This window comes from Pteropus medius, unplaced genomic scaffold (assembly GCF_902729225.1).
Source record: "Pteropus medius unplaced genomic scaffold, Ma_sr-lr_union100, whole genome shotgun sequence".
Lineage (NCBI taxonomy): Eukaryota > Metazoa > Chordata > Mammalia > Chiroptera > Pteropodidae > Pteropus > Pteropus medius.
Genome location: NW_024349796.1, coordinates 7,661,507 through 7,686,456, shown reverse-complemented (window position 1 = coordinate 7,686,456; position 24,950 = coordinate 7,661,507). Strand labels below are relative to the sequence as shown.

At 54.1% G+C, this 24,950-nt stretch overlaps 1 protein-coding gene across 5 annotated transcripts in view; it reads right to left on the bottom strand.

The window, feature by feature from the left end:
* Positions 1 to 310: 310 nt before the first annotated feature.
* The window catches only part of SUSD4 (sushi domain containing 4), a 102,836-nt gene continuing 78,196 nt past the window's right edge, over positions 311 to 24,950 (bottom strand). For 2 of the 5 annotated variants that reach the window (XM_039883326.1, XM_039883330.1), the window contains 4 exons: positions 6,224 to 6,421; positions 5,327 to 5,474; positions 2,255 to 2,637; positions 311 to 1,325 (listed from right to left, as the gene is read on the bottom strand). In XM_039883326.1, the coding sequence (XP_039739260.1) occupies positions 1,297 to 1,325; positions 2,255 to 2,637; positions 5,327 to 5,474; positions 6,224 to 6,421 (758 nt within the window). In that variant the 3' untranslated portion in view covers positions 311 to 1,296. The remainder of the gene's footprint in view (positions 1,326 to 2,254; positions 2,638 to 5,326; positions 5,475 to 6,223; positions 6,422 to 24,950) is intronic. The other 3 variants (XM_039883327.1, XM_039883328.1, XM_039883329.1) reach the window with 3 other exon arrangements.

Genomic DNA, 24,950 nt, shown 5'->3' with positions numbered 1-24,950 from the left:
TAGCAACTTTATGGATCAGAGTTTTGTTTCTATTTGTCTAAAACCCAGAGGAGGAAAGGAATCAACTCCACAGACGAACATGTATTTGAAGAGACACTTCAGGACTCGGGGACATTTTTTTTTTTTTTTAAGCAATTGTTTTCTTAGGAACAACACCCAGGGGACCTTGGAGACCGCGCCGTAGGAATCCGATGCAGGATCCGTGAGCAGGGGAGGCGCCCAGGGCCCCGGAGGTGAGGGCAGAGCTAGCTGTCTTTGGGCTGGGAGGCCAGGCTGCAGACTTCACAGGAAAAAAACAAGAGGAACAAAAATAAATCCAACCTCATACTTTATTTGGAGGAGGAATGTGTTTACAGAAACAATTTCTGTTTCGGAAAATAAAATATGACTGAGGGCAACAACCATGGTGAACGGGAGAGGGCTCACGACTCCGAGATAAATCGTCACGTGGACTCTTTTCAAAAGGCCAAAACGAAACGTTGCCTTGGTCACTTTCTCCGCCATGAGATGTATTTGAACACATTCTGACCAATCTGCAAAGTCGCAAGATTGATCCAATGCCGCGGATCCAGGCGCGAGACCAGGGACACAAAACCAATGCTATTTCACCGAAGGACGGCGTGGAGTACGTGACTTCTACTTTTTGAAGAAACTTCCAAAAAGCAGAGTCTGCCTGAGTCTTTCCTCTCCTTTCTCGCTGGAACGACCACCTCCCGCATTGGTCTTGCTCTGGGCAGAATTACCGGATGGAGGAAGACGGTCCAGAAGTCCCACGGGAGCCTTCTCTGTGGGAGCCTCCAGGGGGCGCTCTGCAGCTCCGCTCAGACTAGGCAGAGGCTGAGCGGTCCTAATTTGGCGTCCGGAGACAGTTCCAAGCAGATTTTAGAAGCGAATTTACATAATGTGACATGCTTTCAGAGGAGGCAGCTAGCACTCATGACATAAGTCAATGGGATGCGGCATTCGGTGGCACGTGCGTGGAACTGTCTCACGTTCCCCGACACGAGACACACCTGACACCTTCGCCCAGAACCACGTAGGGGGAGGGATCCCCTCATCCCTTTGTTTCCCATTGGTCTTGGCAAATCCTCGGGTCCCATTTAAAAGCGCTGCACCGCGGTTTGTCAGTATCTGTCACCCACCGTTGAGTCCGTGATGTATGATGTGAGTCACTGTCCCCATGTAGACAAATTAGAACACTTCCCCGTCCCCCTCGCTCTGTCTTTCTGTGGCCTCGCTCCAAGGTACAAGGTTCCCGTTCCCAGAGGGGCAGTAGAATCAGAGGACCTGGCCTGGCTACGCGTCTTCTTCCATGAGAGGAATCTCTGTAAAAGAGGAAACGGCTATTATTTAATACACCGAAAGACACGGCGACAGTCCGTAATTACGAGCTTTATCAGAGTTCTTACGACTCCTGAAATCAGTGAGGAGAAGAAGAAAACGTTACGTTCCACACATCAGTCAATAGTCAAATAAGCCACCTCCTCCATACAACATCTATTCGCTGGGAAACCTCAGACCCAGCTCATGAAAACTAACACGTTAGGTTTTAACCATGTGCCCCGGTGGTCGCACACACCAGGAGGTTACAGATCCAGGGCAGAGAGGCGGCAGGGGACTGCAGGAAAGGAACTCAGTGGGGAACCAGGGGGCCCCGTTTCTACATCGTTACTGCTACTTACTGTCGCTACAAGCAGGAATCGGTATCTTATGCGTAAACTGGGAAACAGAACCCTATTTAGCCTGATGCGTTTACTATGAGCTGCTGTCTGCCTTTCCTGTGACAGGCGCATGCACGTCTTTTACTCCACACCTGGTAAAAATAACCTGCGTGTACGCAGAACTTCCCCCGGGGCCAGGCCCTAGTGCAAGCATCTGTGTCTTTCCTCCTGGCACGCGTGCGTGTTACCTGGTCCTAGGTGCCACCTTCAGAAGCCCCGTCTAGCTACAGGATGAAGAAGAAAAGCATCTCGGATCATAAGGATGCTACGGAAACCGAGGGCCTGCTCTGGATGGCTCGGTGCCCTTTCGTGCCCCCTGAAATTTCAGTTAATGGGCTCATCACTTGTGAGATGATGATCATTCCTTCCGCTAATTGGTCTTGCCCGTGGCTTCTACGTGCAGAGAGAGCAAGAAGCAATTTAAGCTGAGTGAGAGAGAAACAGACTGATTTGGCTCTGTGCTGGCTGGAAGATGCTAAGTGCTGGGTGTGGAGGTGTATGCCAGGGTGCTCAGGCCTCGGGCGCACACTTACCGTCCGCGATATCGATGCCTGGGCTGGTGGATGCCACCTCCCCCGCCGTGCTGGCCGCTGTGTCAGGGTTGTCGGACGCGGGGCGGGTGTCCCCTTGGCACACGGGAGATGAATATAGGCTCTGAAGCAGCTCAGAAGACCCCGAGACACTGTCACAGGTTTCGGACTCCCCCGGGCCCGTGTCTGTATTCCCTGAGCCGGGGTATGCTGGGGGGCTCTGGTCATCCACGGGTAAAGGGCAGCCCTGGCCCACAGAAGCCAGGTATCCGGGGCCTAAGGCACTCAGGCCGCCACTCACAGCCTCGTCGTAGGACGGGAGCATGACGGGCACACCGTCCACCACCACGAAGTCAGGGTCACTGCTAGAACTCCTGGGAGGGCCCCTGCACAAAGGAAAACAGTGCCAACGTGTCGGAAGGACGTGCTACCCCAGGAGTGAAGCCTCCGGTGACCCCGCTGCAGCTGAGGTGCTCCGAGACCACGGCAGGGGCAGGGGCCCGACGAAGCCGCCTCCCTTCCAGTTCTCCCCGAAGGATGGTGCTGTCACCGTGGCCACTTGGGGGAGCACAGATTCCCTCTCCTCACTGACTCGTGCCCTCCTGCCTCTCCCTTCCTGTCCCTCCCTGTTGCTTCTGTTATTGTACTTCCTCCCTCTTCGACCACTGGACTTAGCCTTACGGTCATAACCTCGTGGGCAGGGACCATGTGGCCCATTCCAGCCAAGCATCAGTGTGCCTCTGCGGTGTCCCTCGGGAAGGCAGCTGGAAACAGAATCATGTCATTAAGAGCATAGAAAACTGGGGACGACCCTACTGCCCACAGAGAAAGGCTAGCCCTTGCATTTCTTATGCTTTCTTGCTTCCTGCTATAGTATAAAAATCACTAACTTTTCATCAGGAGAGAAAAACAACGACAGGAAAATAAAAAGAAAGAAAGGAAAGCTCTAAGCACCATCTCGCTACCTGATTCAAGCTATGCCAGGCTCACCTCCACCTGCAGACCTAGCAGCTGTCTGAGCCTAAGCTACACCCACACTGCCTGGAGTGAGGGCTGCTGGGAGCAGGTAGATGTTTTGTCATCTTGGCCGGTTACGTGGCCCTGCCCCTTTGCATCTGGTCATGCCTGGAGCGAGGGCTGCTGGGAGCAGGCAGATGTTTTGTCATCTTGGCCGGTTACGTGGCCCTGCCCCTTTGCATCTGGTCATCTTGCACATTTGAGCCCAGCTCTGTCTGACCTCCAGCCTCTGCCCCTGTCCTCTCAAAGTAACTGGTGTGGCTGATAAGTGGCCAGCCTCTCCTCTACATCCCAACCTTGACACTCGGCTCCCACAGACTCAGTCATCAAGCAACTCTTCAGTGTTTACGCCCGTGGAAGGAAGCTGGAGGGGAAAAAAAAACCCATTCTGAGCTTGCCCTGGAGACTCTTACTGTCCCTGTGGATAGATGACCTCAACTTTCCTGAACCAACCAGAGCATAAAATCAGATGGAAATACTTGAGCGATTAAAAAAAAAAAAAAAAAGCAAAAGGGTTTGGGGAAACACTTAAAAAACATTTTAATATTTAGTTGATATAACTTTTCTTCCAAGTATATGTAGAAAAATAGCTCTATGGGCTATTTGAACGGACTCCAATGTGTTATAAATCACAATATGTAGTTTAGCTTTCTCTTTGTAATCCTTAGGCCTACTTTAGATAGTGTAATTGCTCCATGATAGAACGTGGTCCCTTGATGCATAAATCATAATGCTGAGGACTGAGAGAGGGGAAGGCAGGTCTGGGAGGAAAGGAGCTTGGTCCTAGCACCAGGATGGCAGTGACATCCTCTGGGCCTGGTGAGGGACGCAGGCAGACCCCAAACCTAGCACACTTCTGTGGCCGGGAGAGGGGGCTGCCCATGGGGCTGTGGGGCCCCTGCACCAGGTGGGGGAGCATTGCTAAATGAGCCGAGGCCACCCCAGGGGCGTGAAGTCAAGGTGGGGGAGGCGGGCAGTGCTGTCTCCAGCAGCTCGGGCTTCCCTCATTCCCTGCCTGGCTGGGAGGCTGGACTTTTCCTGGAGGAGAGGGAGGGTCGTGGTTCATTCCAGGAGTCCTTCTCCGCTACGCAGCATTCTCTTTTCCAGGGGGTGGCAGGCACGACCCTGAGGGCTAGACTGTCCCTGGTCCTTTCCTGACACGTAACGTCCCAAAAGGAGACGATTGACATGGGCCCAGAGTTCAAGGGAATAACGATCGTTCCTTGGTGGCAGGTGGCTGTGTCTGTGAGCTTTGGCTGGTGTCCTGTGACGCCTGGTGCCGGGCCCTCCTTCTCCAAATGTCCACAAACCCACCCCCTTGCTTTCTGAGCGAATTCTCCTTCCAGAACACCGATCTGCCAGGCAGCAGGGCCAGGTGGTGCTTCTTTGTTCTGGAGGGCGGCGTGGGGAGCTGGGGAGCACAGGCTGCTCCGGGCACTCAGAGGGCCAGACCCGCCTGTGAGAGCGTGCAGCAATGTCCTCTTTGAGGAGGGTGGCCAGGAGGAGGACGACATCAATCCAAGTTCATTCGTGTGGCCGAGGACGAGGGGGGGCCGCCCTCTCTGGTCCCACTCTGAGGTCGAGTCTCACCAGCCCTGTGCTGAGCCCCCGCAGAGTCCCCCCTCCTTCTTGAGACTTCCCACGGCTGTCGGGCCTCACACCTGTGACCTCAAATTCCTTCCGCATATTCTTAATCCTCCCTGTGGACCGGAAGCTCCAGCTGACATAACTGCAGGCCACGTGCACCTGGATGGCCACGGACATGGCACTCCTGGGGGACAGTTCACGGTGTGGGGCCCGACGCCGTGCTTCCCGTCTGCACACTGCACGATGCCCCCCGAGAACAGTCTATTAGGGAGGGAGGCACGGGTCAGGAAGTGGGGCTGAAAGAGGAAAATGAAGTCTGCCTCTCGCTTGGTGCTTTGATCCCCCAGCACCCCAAAACACCCAGGAAAGTGTCCGTAGCTCTTCCCCTATTCTGCCCCATCGAGGGTCTCCTCTCTGCTGCTCACGGCGGCTGCACGGAGCCCGGGCTGGGCGGCTGCAGCCAGCACTCACCTGGGGGGAAAGTGGGCCTTGAACTTGGTCTGGAACATCCTGGCCAGGATGACGAGCAGCAGCACGAGCAGCACGCTGGTCGCCGTGAACGCCACGATCTTCCACGTGGTCAGGAGGGTCTCGTGGGTGCTGGGCCACGTTTGCTCTGCTGAGAGAGAACAAAGCAGCACATGAGGGCCCCAGACTGTGACGGGCACGAAGCTTCCCACGTGCCGTTTGCTGGATTTTTCTGGCACCTGAGCCGCTCGTCACATGCCTCCGGGCGCCCCCCACGCCGGCTCAGGATCCCACAGCGCTAAAAATGCTCTCCCGCGTGGTCTGCGCCAGGCTGAGGGCAGAGCTGCACGTCACATTCCAGACCGGGTGAGAGCCAGGCACGGGGACAGATAACGTACCTGCTTCTTGGGCAGAGGGTGAAGGGGGTGCGTGGGGAGCTGGGCTAACGCCTTTGTGGGTGTTCTGGAATAGACTGTTGGTTGAGTGAGGAAAGGGACAGAGACAGGAAGGGCCATGCCCCTCCACGGCCCCCACTCATCGCCACCTCTGGCTGTCACACCTGCCAGGTAAGGGAGGCGAGGGCCGACCTTTCCAAAAGAGAGTTCTGTCCCTTTGGCATGAGCCACCCTGTCCCTTATGCTTTGGCCTCCATTGCTGGCACCTCCATCTCCCCTGCCCTCACCTCCACCTGTCCAGGGCTGGCGGCCACACCACGGTGAGCTGGCAGGACCAGCATGGGCAGGACACGGCGGGCGGGTGGGCGCCGGTGCCCAGGGTCTGCCGTGCGGTCACTACGCCGCCACAGCGAGGGAGGAGGGACGGAGCTCAGGGCCCAGCCCTGGGCCGCTGCGCACAGGCCGACCCTGCCCGCGGGCCAGGCGCGGCCCTCCCCCTGCTCACCTGACTTGATGCAGTAGACCTGGTAGGAAGGAAACCACTCCCCGTACTGGCAGGTGATGTACTTGTAGTCGCTGGTGAGGCTGTAGCCGGGGTCGCAGTAGAACTCCACGACGGTGCCGTGGTTGTAGAGCTCGCAGGGCCGCGGGTGGCACACGAAGTCGCCGTGGCTCACCGCCGGGGGGAGCGGGCAAACTTGGGCAGGAGGGGAGAATAAGAGTTTCAGTACCACGCGCTCACCCAGGGCGGAGCCCTGGAGACACGGGGCGGGCCAGGAGAAGGCATCGGGCCGACGAGCGGTCGTCCCAGAGACGGTCCCTTCTCTAAGTTGTCCTGCGACATTCTGAGCACATGCGGCCGCCACGTGGTCTTGTAAAGCCCATGATGAAAGAGAGGTTCCTTTTACGTGGCAAAGAGCATGTTTAAGAGACAGTATCAAGCGGCTCTATTAATAATGCATGCCATTATTTGCCAGACAACCTAGTAAATAAAACTAAGATATTTACGGACAAAATCTGACCGAAAGGAACAGCCTATCCCCAGTCTCTTTCTGTGGCTATCGTAGTAACTCGAGACTGTCCGAATCCCCGGCCAGTGTCCCTAACCCGATTCCCAAATGCCTTGCTGGGGTTCGGCCAGTGACGAGTGGACCCCGATTCTGCCGGCTCTGTGTGCAGGCCCAGCCGCAGCCTCGCAGGCGCCCCGAGCAGTGGGGGTGAGCAGCGGGCACCAGGAGGGGCGCTGGGGGCTTGGCTCTGCCACCAGCACGCGGCGATGTCATGCGGGTCATGGAACCAGTTTAAGCCCTGATTTCCTCCTCTGTCAAGTGGAAGCTTGTTCTATCCTCGATGGCGTTTAACCGTTTTTCCTGACCCTAATATTTTACGATTTTTAGGGGAAGAAAGAGGCGGCTTTCAGTTTCCTCTCTTGAGCCTGCTCCCTGGGTTGCAAGGCAAGAACAGTTCCATCTCTGCGTCCAAAACGAAGGCTTTAGTGGAGTCGGTGCTTGTTCATCTCGAGCCACAAAGTGCTCTCTTTCCTAGAGAAGGACTCAGAACTGCCATTGCCATTTGAACAGTCTTTGAGAAACAATCAAAGCACAAACTCTACCCAGGTCAGCTTCAAATCCACACCTACGGAAACCATTGGAAAGGCGGGGAGAGAGAGGAGAGAGAGAGAGAGAGAGAGAGAGAGAGACAGAGAGACAGAGAGACAGAGACAGAGAGAGAAAGAGACAGAGAGAGCGAGAGAGAGAACATTTGAGCCCCTGCCCAGGGCCAGATACCCAAACGCCGGGCTACAAACCCCCTCCCAGCTCACCCACACGCAGGCCATGTCCACGTGGGGAGCTGCCGCCCCACACTGGCCGCTGGAAGGCCACAGAAAAGCAGGGTGGTAGAACCTGCTGGCAGCAGTGTGTGCCCCCTGCGGCCGGGTAGCAAGATGGGCGCCCTGCTCAGCAGACCACCCAATGTCTTGTCGCAGACACCCTCTCTAACGCAGACCCTACAGGCTCTTTTTAGAGGTGGAGAAACAGAGTTCGAGTTCTCCAGAGACAGCTGGGGACGGGGCACGGGCTCAGGCTGGCCCCAGGCAGGCCTGGGTCTGAGCCCCGGCCCAACCCCTCCCCAGCTGAGTGACCACGAACAAGTCCCTTCTCACCTCTGAGCTCGCGTCCCCATGTGTGACACAGAAGTGTCTGAGGGTTATTCTGAGGAAGGCTGGCAAGGGCTTAGTTCAGAGCTGACACATGGAAGTGGGCAGCTGGGGACAGCCAGGCCCCGAGTGTCTGAGGAGAAGAACAGCATTGTGGGCTCTGGCATCCGGCCCCCTATGGAGGGGGTCAAGCAGGCTCTCAGAACCGCCTCCCTGGGAGAGCAGAGCCCCCTGACCAGAACGAAGCAGACGCAGCGTGGGGAGATCCGACACCCGCCACTGCAGGGCCCCAGGGCTACATGTGCTCACGGGGCTGCCCCAGTGGCCCCTGTGTTCCACCCCAGCGAGGCTCCCCCAGTGCCATGGCCCAGGGCACACAGCGTAGGCTCTCCTCCCGCAGGGCCTCCCAACAAGTGGCCTGTCGGGTTAGAAAATTACCAGCACGTGTCCAAGGCCCAGGAAGCATCACGAGGCCGGAAGGGGCCCTGTAAATGTCTGGGAGCGGGATTAGCAGCGTGCTTCCTCCCTTGGTCTGGGGGAGAAAGGACTGTTCAAAGCACTCAGGAACCCTGAGGCCCACGGTCCCACATGCTGGAGGGCAGCTGGGCTGCAGGGGGCAACCACGTGACAAGGGACCGGGAGCGGCACAGCACCGTGCACCCAGACACAAGCCCTGCGGGTCCCCGAGTTTATGTTCCAGTCGCAGCTCCAGGGTGTGGGGCAGCTCGTTTAACTGCCTGGGGTTTGGGCTCCCCCTCTGTGTATGAGGGGGACACTTCTTAACTCCAGGGTTGTTCAAAGGTGGATGTTAAGTGCGTCAAACACAAACGTCCGGGACACGGGGGGCACGTAACAGGTGGGAGTGATTAGTCCCGCCAACGCCTACGCTTGCTGGAGTTCCCACCCCGCCCTTGGGCGCCGCGGCCCTGGCAGGCCCTATGAGCAATCAGGATCCCTGGACGGCACCGGGCTGGCCCCAGACGCGCCTGGAGAGAACTGTGAGGCGTCATCTGCACATTTTCTCAGAGGCCGGTCACAACCGCCCACTGCAGAGGCCCTCGCTCCGAGTCCCTCATCATCGGCTGCTGATGGAGACGCATTTCGCCTGCGTGGGGACATTTATCTTGACACCTTGCAGTGTCTCGAATGACTGCACTTGGCCGACCATTAGTGTTGCCGCGAGGGAAACCCTGTGTGTCCCCCCCCCCGCCCACCCCCTCCCCCCGTGTGTCCCGGCCGGGGCAGGGGGTGGGGCATTCTTCTACCTTGGAAGGAAGTGACAACGAAAGTGTCGTCAATTATAAGCTCGGGAAGCTTACTTCGAACTAACAATGTAGAAATACCTCAAGCTCCGGAGTCTCCCGCCTCTCCCCACAGCCTCCCGCGATGGGGTTAAACTAAGTTCTACTAGCCCGGTCCCCTCCAAACCTTCCCTGAGACTCACAGATGGCACGACGGTCCGCACACGGAGGCCTCAGGCACGTGGCAAGCAGCCCGCCGGCCACGGCCACAGGGCTAGTGCTGGAAATGGGTTCCTAGAACTCCCAGCGGGTCCAAGTGGAACCCCGTTAGGTTCAGCCGGTGACTCAGAAGCCAGCAGCTGCTCGTTCTAAGCAAACTAATACCCCGAAAACCCGTGGGCGGAGTAAACAGGTTCTTCTGCCACTCTCTTTTTTCTTAAGTTTCTCGCCCACTTAGACACTATTAGCAACTGTTACCGGTTTGGTGAGGCTTGGGGCTCTCACACTGGTGGTCACGGAGTTCGAGGGAGGCTCACTGAGACTCTGCCAGAAATGGGTCGTGATCACTGTCCCCCTCTGCCCCCTGCTTTATAGCAGAAAACATAGCAGCCCCCAATCTGAGGCGTGGACAATGAAGGGCCGGCAGCTCTGTGCCTGAGCAGTGCCCGCACAGCCCGGATTCAGAGTGGCTGCCATCAGCGTGAAAGAGGGGTACCTGTCGCAGCCCGGCAACTGGGCCTCAGTCTTCCAGAGGGAGGACAGCCCCAGCCCTTCCCTTTTGCAGGAGCAGCCTGGGGAGCAGGGAGAAATCTTCCCTGACAGAATCACGTAGCATCTCAAAGAGCCCAGAGAAAGCGAGGGATAAGCCCGCAGAGCCTCTCACCGGGGTACAGGGGCACAGGGGCCAGGCAGGGGTTCCTCCCCTGGGACTGCCATAGGCCACCGCGCTGCAGGGGTCAGCATCTCGGGCCTGCCTGGGAAATGCCAGCAGCAGCTCCGCGTTATTGGAACAGCCTGAAAACTCCCAGATGTTCTCATGACCTTAAAATCTCTCCCTCTGGAACCGCTCCGCCCCTGGCCTTCAGCTCCGGCCCCAGGCCCAGCCCGTTGGGTCAATAACCTCAGGCAAGTGAGCTACGCTTCTCACTCAGTCCCCTCATCTGTCATCATCTGTCATACGGATAAAACAACACCCACCAGGTAGAGCTGGTGTGACAACGCCTGAGCTAAGGGCACTGGGCGAGCGGATTGCGAAGGGGGCTCGTGTCAGGACTGCTGTGGCCCGGTGTGTTTTCCAGGGTGGGGGACCCACGCCCCGCCCGCCATCTCAAGGTGAAGCTGCTGGGGAGTGTGGGGAGCACGGTGTCCCCCAGTGCCTGGGATTCCTCCAGCTCCTCATGGGCCACCTCTGGCCTGGGTGAGGTGTCCATCCTGCTGATTCTTGCCTCGTGAGCAATGTGCCCCCAGGTGGATTTTCTCCCTGTCCTCGAGCAAGAACGTGGCCCAATTAAGTGTGTGAGTTGGGAGAGTGTCCCCTGGCCAGACCCCCTCGGTGGGGCAGCCCAGCTGACGGCTCCTCACTGGAGCACACCGGCCCTGCGATCGGTCCTCCGTGGGGACCTCCTCCAGCGATGGGTGCTGCCTCGCCCTCAGGAAGCCTGCGATGCTCACGCACCTGACCAGCTAAAGGCAGCAGCGCGGAGCCTCCGCCTCGCCCTTCTCAATCCTGGCTGGCTCCCTGTGGGAGGTGGACTGCACCAGCCTCTTCAGTGAGTGCCGTTCACGACGCAGGGAATGGACAGCCGGGAGGGCACTGGAGTCAGGGAGCAGATGCCACCTCGTGTTTGGGGTGTGCAAGCAGGAGCCCATGCCGTCCCCATTACCAGTATGTGGTCGGAGCACCTTCACTTGCTTACAGGTAAATGAGTCTCAATGGCTCCCCTCGTGCCTCCGTCCACCCAGGCCCCCACGCTCGCTGTCGGGGCTCAGAGAAGGCCACCTAACCCTACTGCCCGCCGTGAAATGGAATGAAGCTGGACAGAAAGCTCGATGCATTTCTAAGTAGAAGAAAATGACTCCTAGAGTGTCTCCTCCTGTTTTGCCTTATCGGCACTCTGGAATCTGGAATATTTAAGGGAGCTGATGAGACCCGGATAGACTGCACTCCAGCCCCGCCCCTGCCCCCCCCTGCAAAGAAGAGGCTCTTCAGGCTCTTGTCCAAGTGTGCTGATTATATTCTTTCACTCGCAGGGGAAGGGCGAAGCACTCTCTCTGCTTGAGCTGGGACGCTGATCTGCTTCAGACGGACATCGGCTCCCCTTGCTTCTCAGGCCTTCAGACTGGGGCTGAATTACAGCTCTGGCTTCCTGGGCCTCCAGCTGACAGACAGGACATCATGGGACTCCTGGCCTCCATCACACAGGTAATTCCTCTCATAGTATCTATCTATCTATCTATCTATCTATCTATCTATCTATCTATCTATCTATCATCTATCTGTCTATTATCTATCATCTAGCATCTACCTATCATCTATCTATCATCTATCTACCCATCATCACCCATCTAATTATCATCTATCTATCATCATCTATCAATCATCTACCTATCATCTATCTATCTATTATCTATATCTATCTATCTATCATCTGTCATCTGCCATCTCTCTATTATCTATCTACACATCCACCCATCTTTCCATCTACCTATCTACCTACCTCTCTAAATCTCCTACGGGTTTGTTTCTCTGGAGAACCCTGACTGATACAGTTCCCCCACCTGAGTCTCCAACTCCACCCTGACTCTTAGAGGTTGGATTCTATGACTGGAGGTTGGAAATGGCTTAAGCCTTGATGGAGGTTCAGGTGTGGTTTCCTGACAGAGGGCAGGACGGAACCACTCGCTCTCTCTCCCCTTCCTGACCACAGGCACAGGCGGGCACCAGAAGCCCCTTCAACAGGGCACCTGGGTAGTCAGAGAGCCAGGAGGAACCACCTGTCAGCTAAACAAGAGACCGATTTCAAGATCAGGAACTGCTCGCATTACATCTGATCACAGGCTCTCAGGGCCACGATGGAGGCCAATGGGCAGCAGAAGAGACGCGCTAACCATATTGGGTGTGCGTGGGGAAGGGTCGCTTTTAGGGGAGCTGTTAGGGAGATGGTGCTAAAACTGAAATCTGGGGTCCGCAGGCCAGTGCTGGTACCCAGGCAGTTCGCTCCTAGTCACAACAACATAAATCGAGAAGTTCAGAGTAACCTATTTGGAAAAAGTTCTTAGCAAGTTGACTTTGTCACAATATCCAAGAGTGTTTTTGATTCCTGTTTATTAAAATATAATTTTACTACTGTTGAATCTAAAAATTAAAAATTATTCTTTTTTTGTTTTATTTTTTATATAATCCATTTTTATTGAATATCATACAGTTATTGGCCTGTAACGTATTGGAAAACAAACCCAAACTACTGGTTCTTTCTCTACGGATAGATGAGAAGCCTTGATACCTTCCTAGCTGCGTGAATGAATGCATGACCCACAAAGACTGGGAAGGAGCCGGCGGAGGTTGGTGTTGGGAGGAGGATTCTGGACAGAGGGAATGACACATGGGAAGGCAAGCCGGAGGCGTGAAGAGAGGCTGGGATGGTGGCTGCGTATGACCAGCAGAGGGCCGAGGGTGGAGAGGTGGCCGGGGCAGTGTGCGGGCAGCTCCATGGGCCCCCATGGCAAGAAGTGGGGGTCTTCTCATAAGCGTAAGAGCAGGCCTGGGCCCATTGGTAAAAGATAGCCCTGGCTGTGGCACAGAGGACAGACGGCTGGGGAATGATGAAGTGATGCGGCCGCTGCCACGACCAGGTAAGAGAGGATGGTGGCTTGGACCAGGACGGTGGCAGCCAACATGATGAGACGTAGAGCGACGGGACATCGCTCAGAATTTTCCATTCCCACGGTAGGACTTGTCGAGAGATGGAATTCGGGTCCAAGGGAAGAATCGAGGATGACTCTGAGATTCCGGACGTTAGCACCTGGGTAGATGATGGTGCCATTCGCCACGGAAGGTGTTTTGGTTTGTGTGTTTGTGGCCAGGGCGTGGCTAAGAGTCTGGTTTTGCATCGGTCACGTCTGAGCTGCCAGGGAGACAGGCATCCGAGAGTCAGCCAGGCGGCTGGAGAGAGCGCCTGGGGCGAGCATAGAGCTCGGCGGTCATGAGCGTAGAGATAACACAGCAAACCACGGGGCTGGACGAACCCGCCTCAGGAAGAAGGGGAGAGAGAGAAAAAAAGAGGGGTTTGAGTCCAAACGTCGAGAAATCAGTGAGGGGTACAAGAGACTGGCCAAGTGGACCAGGGCGTATCCCCAAAGTTGAGAGAAAACCCTGTCTTGAAGGGGAGGGAGTGGTTCTTAGCAAACTGAGAAAGATGGGAATGGAAGGGTGACCCCTGGATGTGGCCACATGGAAGATGCTGCTGACCTTGCGGAAAGCCACGTCGACAGACGAGGGGAGCCACTCTCCAGTGAGCTGAGGAGGGGACAGGGTGGGGACTCTGGACGACTCATTGGAGAACTCTGCTGAAGGCAGCAGAAAATGGAGCCTCCGGGGTCCAGGGAGCGTCTGCCCGCACCCACTGGACGGCCGACCTCGTTCGTAAGTTGTATACGGGGGTGACCAACAAGGAGGACAAGACCCGCGCTGCAGGGTGGGAGCCGGACGGAGGGAGGAAGTCCCTGAGAAGTTGGAAGGAGAGCATGTGGACGGGAGGGAAGGGCTGGCCTCTGGCAGCGGGAGGGAGGCAGCGGGAAGGTGGAGCTGGACACGGCAGGGGCAGATCTGAAGCCAGGGCGGTGGACAGATGGCGAGCGGCTTTCCGAAGGCTCCTGCTTTCTGAATGAAGTATGAGGCGAGGCCATCGCTCAGGGTGGGGGTGGGGGTGGGAAGCTTAGCGCTGAGTCACATATCACTTATCACAGCCCCCCCGTAACCCGTGTATATATTTCACTCTGTGCAAAAGAGGAAAATGAGATTTAAAAATAGCCTTGTGAATATTCACACAAATTATCTAGGGGAGACAGAAGAATGTAGAACATTATAACCTATAGCCTCTAATTTTTTAAAAAATCCTTCTGAGCCAGATGCTCCCTTCAGATGTTTTCATCCTCGGCCCATGCACTCCCCCCGAAAGATCTTCATGTAGAAAACAGCTGCCCCTCAGTCTCTGTACCCCGACCTCCCCCACAGGGCTGATGCCAGAGGCTGCTGGCTGCGCCCCACAACCCGATACCCCTCTTCTTCCTGGGCACGGAGCTGTCTGCATTGCCAGGGTCCCCTGTTCCTCTAAATTCTAGACAATGAAGCGTGAGCAGAAGCGCTAAATACAAACGACTTTCAGGCCTGGGCCATGAAGCCCTTCGGGACTGAGGCTCCCTGGGATGCTTCCCTGGCTGCACATGAGCATCCCCTGGGGAGCCCTGCCTAACCGGTCTGGGGTGGACCCCAGGCTTGGGAGGTCATCGAAGGCCAAAGCTCCCCACCTGATTCTAATGGGAGTGAGTGGAGAGCTGTGCCTCAGGCCCCTGGAACAGCAAGATGGGAGAAACCACAGTCCATTTTCCACCTGCTGGGATAGATGGCTTCCATCGGTCAGTGGAGCCGGCGAGAATCAGATGGCCCTGGCGTCTGCTCTGGGTCATCACCTTCCACCAGACCCTCGCTTTGGAGTCCACGGACCATGCGCTTTAGATCAGCCTGGAGCCCGTTTAAAATGCATAAGCCGGAGCCACACACAGACCTACTGAACCAGAAACTTCCTTTTAGCTAGCGAGTCCCGGGTGACTCATACACACAAGACGGTCTGAGAAGTGCTGCCCCAGACCTTGAGACAACTTCGTAGCTGAGCTCGGGGGGTGAGGTGGAGAGCGCGTGCTCTTCACGTCGGAATCTGGACCCCAGCCGGCCTGAAAGAGCACGGGGAAGCGTGGGAAAGCCAGCGGTCCCACGGCAAGCGTCATCGCGAGACGACCAAGAGCTCAGAGGAACCGGGACACCGGCACCGCTCCGTACGCGCACAGAGCCGCCCAAGCCTCTGCCGTCCGGAGTTCTGTGGGCCCCTAACCCTCATAACCCCTGCACCCGCTGGACCCCGCAGTCTCAGTTTGGGTAGCGATTCCGGGAAGCTGGATGGAATCATAGCTGTTTCCAAGGCTACGTCCGAAACTCAGCTTTTAGCTCAGGGAAAAATCAATGAACATTATACAGCACATTACATCTTCCACTTTTGTTTTGCTGTAACAACGTGGAAGGCCGATAAATGCGTCCACCAAGGAGGCCAAGGAGGATGAGGCTGGGGCTTTGCTCCCTCCCAGGCCGGACAGAGCGTGGTGTTTACTGGCTCAGAGGTGTGCGGACAGATCGAATCGAAGATCGGTATTACCCAGCAGCCCCGGGGGAGGGGTTCTGATCGGCTTGCCATCTCGGAGTCACCACATTACAGTTGTCTCTGAAGACAGAACGCATCTGATGACAACCGTAAAACTTCGGTGTGAAAAAAATACAGCTCCGCATAAGAAATCTGAAGTGTGCCTAGTCTTAGAGACCAGAGGCAGCCATGGAGGACATACAGGTGAAGGAGCAGGTGCAAAACCATGATATACTGTGACTAAATCTTTTGCAGGGAGGAAAGGCTGGAGCTGGAGGCAAAAGCTGACAAGTGCTTCTGGATTCTCTTGAGGCTGTTCTTTCTTCGCTGTGACTGGAGCACCAACAGCTAAGTCCAGCACAGCCTTAATCACCACAAGGTGAAAATAAATCACACAATACTTATGGTGTCAAAGTGTCCTGGTGGCTGTACCTTTTACAAAATAGGATTCCCCTATGGCTGGAATTCCTGATGAGCATCTTAATTTTTTCAAGGGGAAAGAAATCAGGGGCACGAGATTAAAAAGGAGTGTGTTCCACAATTTATACAGAAAGCCGCAGGTAAGGGGGCACATAGAGGTCTTTGTGACTCTCTGCAATCAGCAAACCCTTCCATCACCAGATTATACTTGAGTTAAATGGTGCCAGTGTATCCCGGCAATTTTTAAATTCTCCTTCCATGAATTAGACCCAGGTGCCACATTCATACACTTAAATAAATGTATTGAATTTTCTGTATTTCACATTTTTCTCCCAGAATTTTTTTTCTTAAATTTTTGGTGGCTTTTCATTCTTAACTATTAGTAAATCCTAGCAAATAAAGAAATAAATAATTGATAATAGTGGGAACCATTGGTCCTGCCTGCTTCATTCTTAGCTGTGTGTGTGTGTGTGTGTGTGTGTGTGTGTGTGTGTGTGTGTGTGTGCATGTACACTTGTGGGCACGGTTCTAGTTTATGAAGAGAAAATAGCCATCTTTTCTGCTAGAAAAAGTGCCTCGAAGGTTCACACAGTATTTCACAGTGTCCCGCAAAGCAAAAACAAACGAACAAACAAACAAACAAAACTATGCTATTCTGTGAGGAGTTCCATGTTTTTCCGACACCCGAACAAATCTGAGAACCACTGGCATAGAGTCATAGACGGTGAAGAGAGAGGGAGAAAGGGAAAAATAAGGTAGGAGAAGGAAGAAGAGAGAGGATGAGACGGGCCTCTGAGGAAGACTGAGAAGGCGGGAGAAATCGGTGGACCGGTGGAAGAGCCTCTGACGGCGGCGGCTTCAGATGGTGCGAAGTCACTTTCTCGGGTTCGAATCTGACTCACACATTGCGTAGCTATGTGATCTTGGCCTTGTACTTAACCTCTTTCTGAGCTGGCTTTAGTTTCCACCAAGTGTAAAATAGGAATGGTAATACCTACATTACGGGGATTTTATAAAAATTAGAAATAATATCTGTAAAGTCACCGAGCGTAGTGCCTGGCACAAAAGTAGATGTCCAATAAGCAGAGACGGTCACTGTTATCATTAGCTATATGATGGCCAATGACATAAAACGCAAGCAATAATTACAACCACAACTTTTAACAAGCAGCATACACACACTATTTCACTTAACCTAACGGCCATTTTTCAAGCAGGTGTCATTGCAGATAAGGATACCGAGGCTCCAAAAAGTGAAGTTCCTGGTCCAAGGTCACCCAGCCAGAAAAGAGCAGTGCTGGGATTCGACCTTAAGTGAGGCTTCTGCCAAGGCTGTGCTCGTCTTCTGAGTCTTGCTGTGAGATTTGGGGTACACAGAGAGGAAAGGGGCTACAGCCCACTCACAGGCAGATGTGAGAGCAACAATGCCTTTGTCCGCTAAGGTGTGGACTGTGCACAGTGGGGAAAAGCCTCAGGGCCTCTGGAGGCACGAGAAAGATGAGACGGAGGAACCTTGGAGACACAGAAGTGTGCTCCTGTTCGGCTCAGCGGGCATCAGCAGGGGATACTGTGTACTGGACCGAAGGAGAGGCTAGCTCAGGAGAGGGCTGCGGGCACAGTCCAAAGGGTGCTGGCCACCTGGGACTTGGGGAGCTTTGAAGACAACCATTTAAGCCTGGAAGTAAGAGGTAGAGAAAAGACAGAGAGACCATCTGCTTCTCCTCAAGCCAAGGCAGGGAGAGCATAAGGTGCGGGTTGAATTCTGTACCCGTCAAAAATACATTAAAGTTTAACCACTGGTACCTGTGAATGTGACTTTGTTTGGAAATTAGGTGTATTGCAGATGTAATCGGTTAAGGTGAGGTCATACGGGAGTAGATTGAGCCCTTAATCCAATACGACTGGTGTCCTTATAAGAGGAAAAGAGACACACAGGGAGGGTGCCATGTGAGGACAGAGGCAGAGACAGGAACAGCGTAGCTACAAGCCAAGGAATGCCAAGGCCACCCCGGAAGCTGGAAGAGGCAGGAAGGATTCTACCCAGAGTCTCCGAAGGAACATGACCCTGTCAACACTTTAATTTTGGATTTCTAGCCTCCAAAACTGTGAAGAAATTAATTTCTACTGTTTTAAGTCACCCAGGACGTGGCGCTTTGCTACAGCACCTCTGGGAGACTAGTGTTCATCCCTGGCCTGGGAGGTGGAGGCCAAGGCCTTGGGCCAGGTCCAGAGGGACCCGCCAGCTGGAGCAGGACGGTTTCTTGGCTAATGTCACAACATCCGCCTGAAATAACTAGACACCGAGATTTCTTCAACGTGAAGTCAAAAACTTTTGTGTACACGAGAGTGGTTAATTCGTGACATACGCTGCAGGGGGCCGGGCGGAGCACGATAACCCGGGACGCTTGGCTTCCAGGCCTGGAATGTGAGGGCTCCCCGAGGAAGTATCAGCCATTCTTCCCTTCGGGCAGGCCCCGCAGAACCCAGGATGGAAAGCCTTAGACTTTGGGGACAACAGAGTCACCCACGGTTAACCCAAAGGGCCACAGTATCTGCAAAAACATCAAGCAGTCTGGTAGAGTCAGGTTCTTCTCACATGCTATTTTAGCAATCGTTGTCTACAGGATTCTTGGCTTCTTAGCTTCCTACAAATTTACTTTTCTTCCCAATTCAAAATAAGTTCCCTCAGAATAAGATATTTATGGTATGAAAATACAGATCGATGTAGGTACAGCTGTTCGCTTGCGATCGCTCGAGCTAAGGATTATTTGAAAACTCCGACTTCCAATATAATTGGCTTCTTTTCTATAACTCCAGCTCTTTCCTGCCTTATTTATGCCTGGACCGATTAAATCCTTCTCCCTGTGAGTGGAAGAGATGGCATTAGAAAATGCATGAGGTTCCCATCCATCAAAGAACCAACTGCGCAGAATGGGAGCCAAGTCCTACACTGTCCTGCAGGAGCCACAGTCACTAGGTGAAAGATGAGCTCTGGAAGCACTGTCTCCACTAACCACCTTAACTCCAGAGAAATCTGGGTGCAATTTAGAATCAGGCACCATCTTTTTGCAAAAACAAAACCCAAAACAACAAAAAACCCTCCTCCTGTACAAAAAGAGAAAGCTATTGTGAACACAGGCATTATAGTAACTGCTTCTAGGAAAAAAAAAAATGAATGACAGAAGACACCAAGATGGACTTGGAAAGGTGAATATTTTACCTACCTATCACCCCCAAATGTTTAATTACTTTGGGGGGAAAAAAAACAGGGAATCTGGGCAACCATTTGTGAAGAAAAATGGGGATGGGTTGGAAGCTGGGGAGAAATGACCCCAAAACCACCATGCTGAAGACTTCCGAGTGACGCCCAGCCTGAATAGGGCTCAGGGAGTGACTAAAGGGATTTATAACCTTCTCTGTTGCACCTGCTTGCAAGAAATTTTATTACCAAGAAATACAAGTCCCCTACCTTCCCAGAGATGGAAGAAGGAAATGAATTCTGCCTGGAGCAGGGATGGAGAAGATATTTTAGAGTTAAAGGACAAAACCCGAGATTTTCCCATTTGTGCTGGTCATCTATTTTCTGAGCATCATAAAGTCACCCTCCTGGCACAAGCTAGTGGCTCAAACCACTGGTGGCAGCTTTGCGATAATTCTCTCTGTACCTTTCGGTGACCTGACATGTTAAGTAGCACAAAATAAAGACCTCGGCTTGCCTGTCTCTGAGTTTTCCAAACCTATGAGACGACTATAAGGCAATGAGAGAAGACTGGAAGAAAGAAACTGGTTCCCCGCACCCCGGGGTGGCCCCCGGCTTAGTCCCCTCTGGCCCGAGACAAACAGGTCCAAGTTCTCTGCCGCCACAGAAGCTGTGGCACTCAGACGAATTCAGGACGGTGACCCCAGGAAAAGATCATGCGTAGGATTCTCGTCGCAGACCAGTGGCCCTCGGTATGGAAAATATGCGGCCTTCTGACTGACACGATTAGACAAAGAGCTTCCGCAGACCCCCAGCGTGACGGGGGCTCCGGTCTTCAGATTGTTCACCGACTGATGAGTCAACCCTGTCCCTGGACCTTGTGCCCATGAGACATGTCCATGAAGACACAATTGATGATGCCTGGGTCCAGGTCCGCTGAGTCTCCCAGGGGATGCAGGCCTGGGACAGGCCGCTGGGCCCCAGCCCGGTGGCACCCCATCCCACCCCATCTCTGAATGTGACCGGTGGGGGGAGGGGGTGATTTAGTCTTCTGTTGGGTTCTCTTTACGTCTCAGTCTGGTAGAAGAACACATTCCAGAATTCTACCACCTTAGTCTCTTTGGTGGGAAGAAAAATCACCTTGCTTCTTCCTTTGATGTTAATGTAAGTCTCTGCGTTTGAATGAGGCAGTCAATCAATCAATCAATCAATCGATAAAAACAAAAATAAAAATAAGAAAAGAGTCATATGTTTTCAAAGATAAGAGATGGGGACGGGTGGGTGGAGGCCGCCAAGGGCCAAAGCTAGCTGAACGGGATGGACAGAGGGTGGGGAGCCGGGCCACCTCTCAAGTCAGGAGTCAGAAAACTCAAGCGAAAAGAAGGCCTGGAAAGTAACTGGCAAGTAACAGCAGGGAGCCCTGAGAACGCGCTTCCACTCCGAAAATAGGAACAAGGTCTCTTGGCTTCTTTTCTTTTTTCTTTTTTTTTTTAAGCACAGAAAGATCAGTGTTTCTCGATTCCATATAGAAAAAATAATAATAATAATAATGAAGCTTCTCGATGCCACGGCGCAGTCTACTCCTGAGAATCGGAGTGGTGTGTGACCAAGAAGAGGAAAAAGCCACAGTGACGATTCCTTACTGGGGAGAGAGAGAGAATGTTAAGCCCAGTGGCTCCTGAGAAATGCCGGTGTGACACGCAGGCAGCTGTGTTTCTGTGGTCACTCTGCTGTAATGTATGAACGGTACATGGAAATGGCATTAGAATAATTTACTATTGCGTATGGACGGCACGTTAACGAGATTGCTTGCTATTTTGCATTTTCATCCAATAAAAAAAAATTAAAAAGAAGAAAAAACCTTGTTAGGGTCCTAGGCAAGGTGGTTATAACAGAAACAGTGATGGATAGAGGAAGTCGCAGGAAACGAATGTTTGCAGGAAACAAAATGTGCACAGAGTATGTTATGCGCTGACACATGTGCCAAGACGGCGGAGCACATTCTCGGTTCACGGAGTGACCTCCACGCTGCTTCAGACAGGGCTTCCCTAGCTAATGTCACTAACGCATGACAGAGGGGGTACCTGAGACTTCCTCGTCCCCAGGCCCAGGGAACACACATTCGAAGGACATGGAAGATTCTTTCGTTTCTGAAAATAAGATCTGAAAATCCCGTGAGACTTCGACTGATGTAAACTGGGTCCCTAGTGAGGGGTCTGAGTCGGGCGTCTGCTCACCTGGGAGTCTGAGGAGATGGGGAAATTTTTCTATGATTTGGCAAATCATTTCCTTTCTCTGGTCTCAGGTTCCTAAGGAGGCAGAACTAGATGCATGATTTTCATACTTTCCAATGGCAAGCTCTTTCTTCAAATAAATCTCAAGTGGGAACACAGTACGTGAACTAGGGCCATTGGGGTTGGGGGCGGCGGGAACAGACCTACCTCAGGCCTCTGAGCTTCCTAGGGAACTGCCTGGGCCTCAGAGTCCAAACCCACCTGGCCTAGCATGACCTCACCTTGCATAAACCTCTTATTACGTTGGGAAGAAGAGACAGGGGTAGAGGCTGGGCAAGCAGATAAGGCGGAAGCCTTCCTCACATCTTTCCATGAAGGGAGCCCGCACTGCTATACTGGGCAAAAAAAAAAGAGAGAAAGGGGGCATTCATAGCTTTTCTCTTCATTTTCTGCTGATTTAATTTCATATAGAGTCCGGCTGCTGACAGGGTCAAGGGCGAGTCTACAGGGAGCGTGACAGCCCAAGAGGAACTAATAGAGACCATGACCCTGGGCAGCTGGTCCATTCTGAACGGTGGGAGGCCCAGGTAGGTGTGGGTGACCAGTTGGCCACTGCTATTACCACTCCATGGGATGTGAGCAGGACTTGATTTCCTAATAATAATGGCCACAGCACTTGATACACTTCTGGTTGGCACCAGAGCCCAACCTGGGAGGGAGGGAGGGAGAGAAGGGGAGGGAAGGAAGGAAAATCCCCGACATCCATCACGACACACAATGCAGCTGGGGCTGAATCGCGGTGTGTCCCTCCCCCTTCTCCTGAACCTCTTACGTAATAAAAATCCAGGTTACAGGGAACGTTCAGAAGGCGCCGGTGGGCAGCGGGGCAGGTTGTTCAGAAGATGGGCATCTGCCCCCCGACAGAAGGCCATGCGGGGCACTGCGGCTGGGGGTCGAGTCGGGGCTGCTTTTGACTCTCGGCTCCGCAGCTCACTCCCTGCGGCCAAGTTATCAGTCCTGCTTCTTGTCTGAGAAGAGGGAGTAATAATACCTGGCGGCAGAACGGAGATAACAAGCCAAGTGCCTGCTGCCAAGGTGACCCCGACGCATGCCCGCTTCCTCCGCCTGGCGCTCCCCTCCTGGTGACGGCGGCTCAGGGACTGCCCGGATGAACCTGAGTCTCGGGGAAGCTGTCAGCAGTCTTCAAAGCGAGAGACTCTCCCAGCACCCTCACCCCTTTGCTGTGTCTCCCAGAGCCAGCCGAGGACAGGGCAGCCTCTCTGGGGACAGTGTATTCGGTGAAGAGCAGAGTCAACGAATGTGGCTGCCACCAAGGAGCCTTGAAGATCAACTTTCCAGCTCCTTCCTTTTCTGACTGAGGAGACGGACTGGCTCCCTTGGCCAGTACGCAGCCGAGCGAGGCAGGAACCCAGTCCCTAAGCTCCAGCAGACACTCTGGGTTCTGGAGGTGCCTGCGGGAGCAGTATGGGTAGCAAGCGTGGTCTCAGGAGGCACAGGGGCTGGGCCGCTTGTGAGCAGGATGACCTCGGCAAAGTGGGGCAGCTCTACGAGCCTCCATCTTCTCATCTGCTGGTGGGCACCACCCTCACTTCTCATGACTGTTGTTAGGATGAGAGATCGGGGCTTAAAGGGACGTCCACAATGCCCGGCATCCGGTGGGCATCCCGAAGCAGTCGAATGAATCGAAGGAAGTTCCAGCCCTCACAGCTTCACTGTGTTGAATCTGCGTGTCATGTGCCAGGGTGAGGAAGGCAGCCCAAGCTGCCTTCTGTCTCGAAGTTGCTCCTGGGAAGATGAGATTCTAAATGTCGCTTCTCCCTGTTCAAGAATGTCGGTGACCAAGGGAGAGGAGACAGAGGCATGAGCCTTCCCCACAGCGAGGCGCCAGGCCGGCGTGGGAGTGACCGCCTCCACGGGCACCCCCAGGCCGCGGAGGGGGGGCCTTGGACGAGGCCACTCATCTGTGGCACTAACGTGTCATCTTTGCATAGGAGGTGCCGGGTGCGGTGGGGGAGGGAGGGGAAGAGAAACTGGCGAGGGCTAAGGCTTTCTAAGCCTGAATTCCATGGTCAGGACCCAAAATCAGCACTATTAAATCCCGTGGGGACCATTCCGTCACTTCTCTCGATCTTCTTACCGTTCGACGTAGAAGAACATCCAAGTTAGCTAAGGAATGCAATTCGGCACTTTCTTATTGAGGCGGGAGGAGAGGCGCACGCTCCCCTGGGAGAGTGTCCCCACTCTGGTTTGGAAAATGACACGGAGACACCTGACCTCGTCACCCTGTTCATTTACAGTAACCTGGACGGGCCCGGACTCCTTTTTGTGCTTCGAGTGGGAACAGCCTTGGCACAGGGTGGGCTGGAATGATACCTTTGGCTGTCATCCCTAGGACCCCCTCTGAGGCTGTCACTGCTCTCCAAGGCAGGGCAGGTCCTAACTCTGAGGAGGCCCAGATTTCTCTGCGGCCTTTCCCGCGCCCTACGATAGACTCGCTTTGAAGTCCCCAGGCGCCTGTTCTCCAGGGAGAGATCGACCCGGGGTAGAGGCACGTGGGAGTGGAGGTGGGTGAGAGTGGGGGCTGGGGGCTCTTCTACCAGGCACCCCTTGCACCTGAACGGGTCCTGAGTTGGGAACAAAGCCCACGACGACGTTGGCTTGGGAGCTGGGAACCCCCCTTTGTCCAAACCGGCTTTGAGTTTTGATCCCAAGTCAGAACCTTCCGAGTCATGTTCCATTTGGCCAAACAGGGCTTTTCAGTTTCTTATTTTTCTCCTTTCCTCACATAAGGACGCAGCCCTAAAAGGACCCCTGGGCGCTGGTCGGTTCCTAGGAAATCACAGTGCTGCCTCTCCTGTAATTGAATCTGAAACTGATGACACTTCCATCTCCGGCAGTGTGAGCCGGGAAATGGATGGGAAGAAGGAAAGTCAGTCTGGGCATTCTGGGTTTGGGGATGGGCTGGGTCTAAAAACAGTTTCAGATGTTCCGTGTCTAAGGAGGTCAGGTCTGTCTGTTGCTGGGAGAAACGGCAGCTGTGCAGCTGAGGGAGCCTCTTGAAAAGGTCAGCACCCCGGAAGCCACTGCGTAACTCACTGCAAAAGAAACCTCAGGTTCCCGTTCCTGGGATGATTTAGTTCCCCATTTGGGAAAAGCAAACGCGCTAGCACGACAAACCCCCCTGGGCCTTGGGCCGCCGTTTACCGCCGTGTGCCCCGCAGCCTTCTGAGCAGCCGCCGGACATCACCGCTTCACAGAGCGGACTCGACACAGCAAAGTGACCCTCTCCAGCTTTTTCAAAACCATGGATACCCCCGTTAGGGCCCCCCTTTTAGGTGGCCTCAGTGTTGGCGACCATCTTCTCCACCACCAGAGGCCCTGGTTGAGGTCCAGATGGAATATTCGGAACTGAGTCCCACCTGGGCAGGAGTGAGAGCTCAGGAACAGCGCCCTAGACACGCCAGCCCAGGGGCAGAGACCTTATATCGCTCATTTGCCTCTGCAGTGTCTGCACCTCGCAAAACACTCAGCATATGGATATTAAAGAGA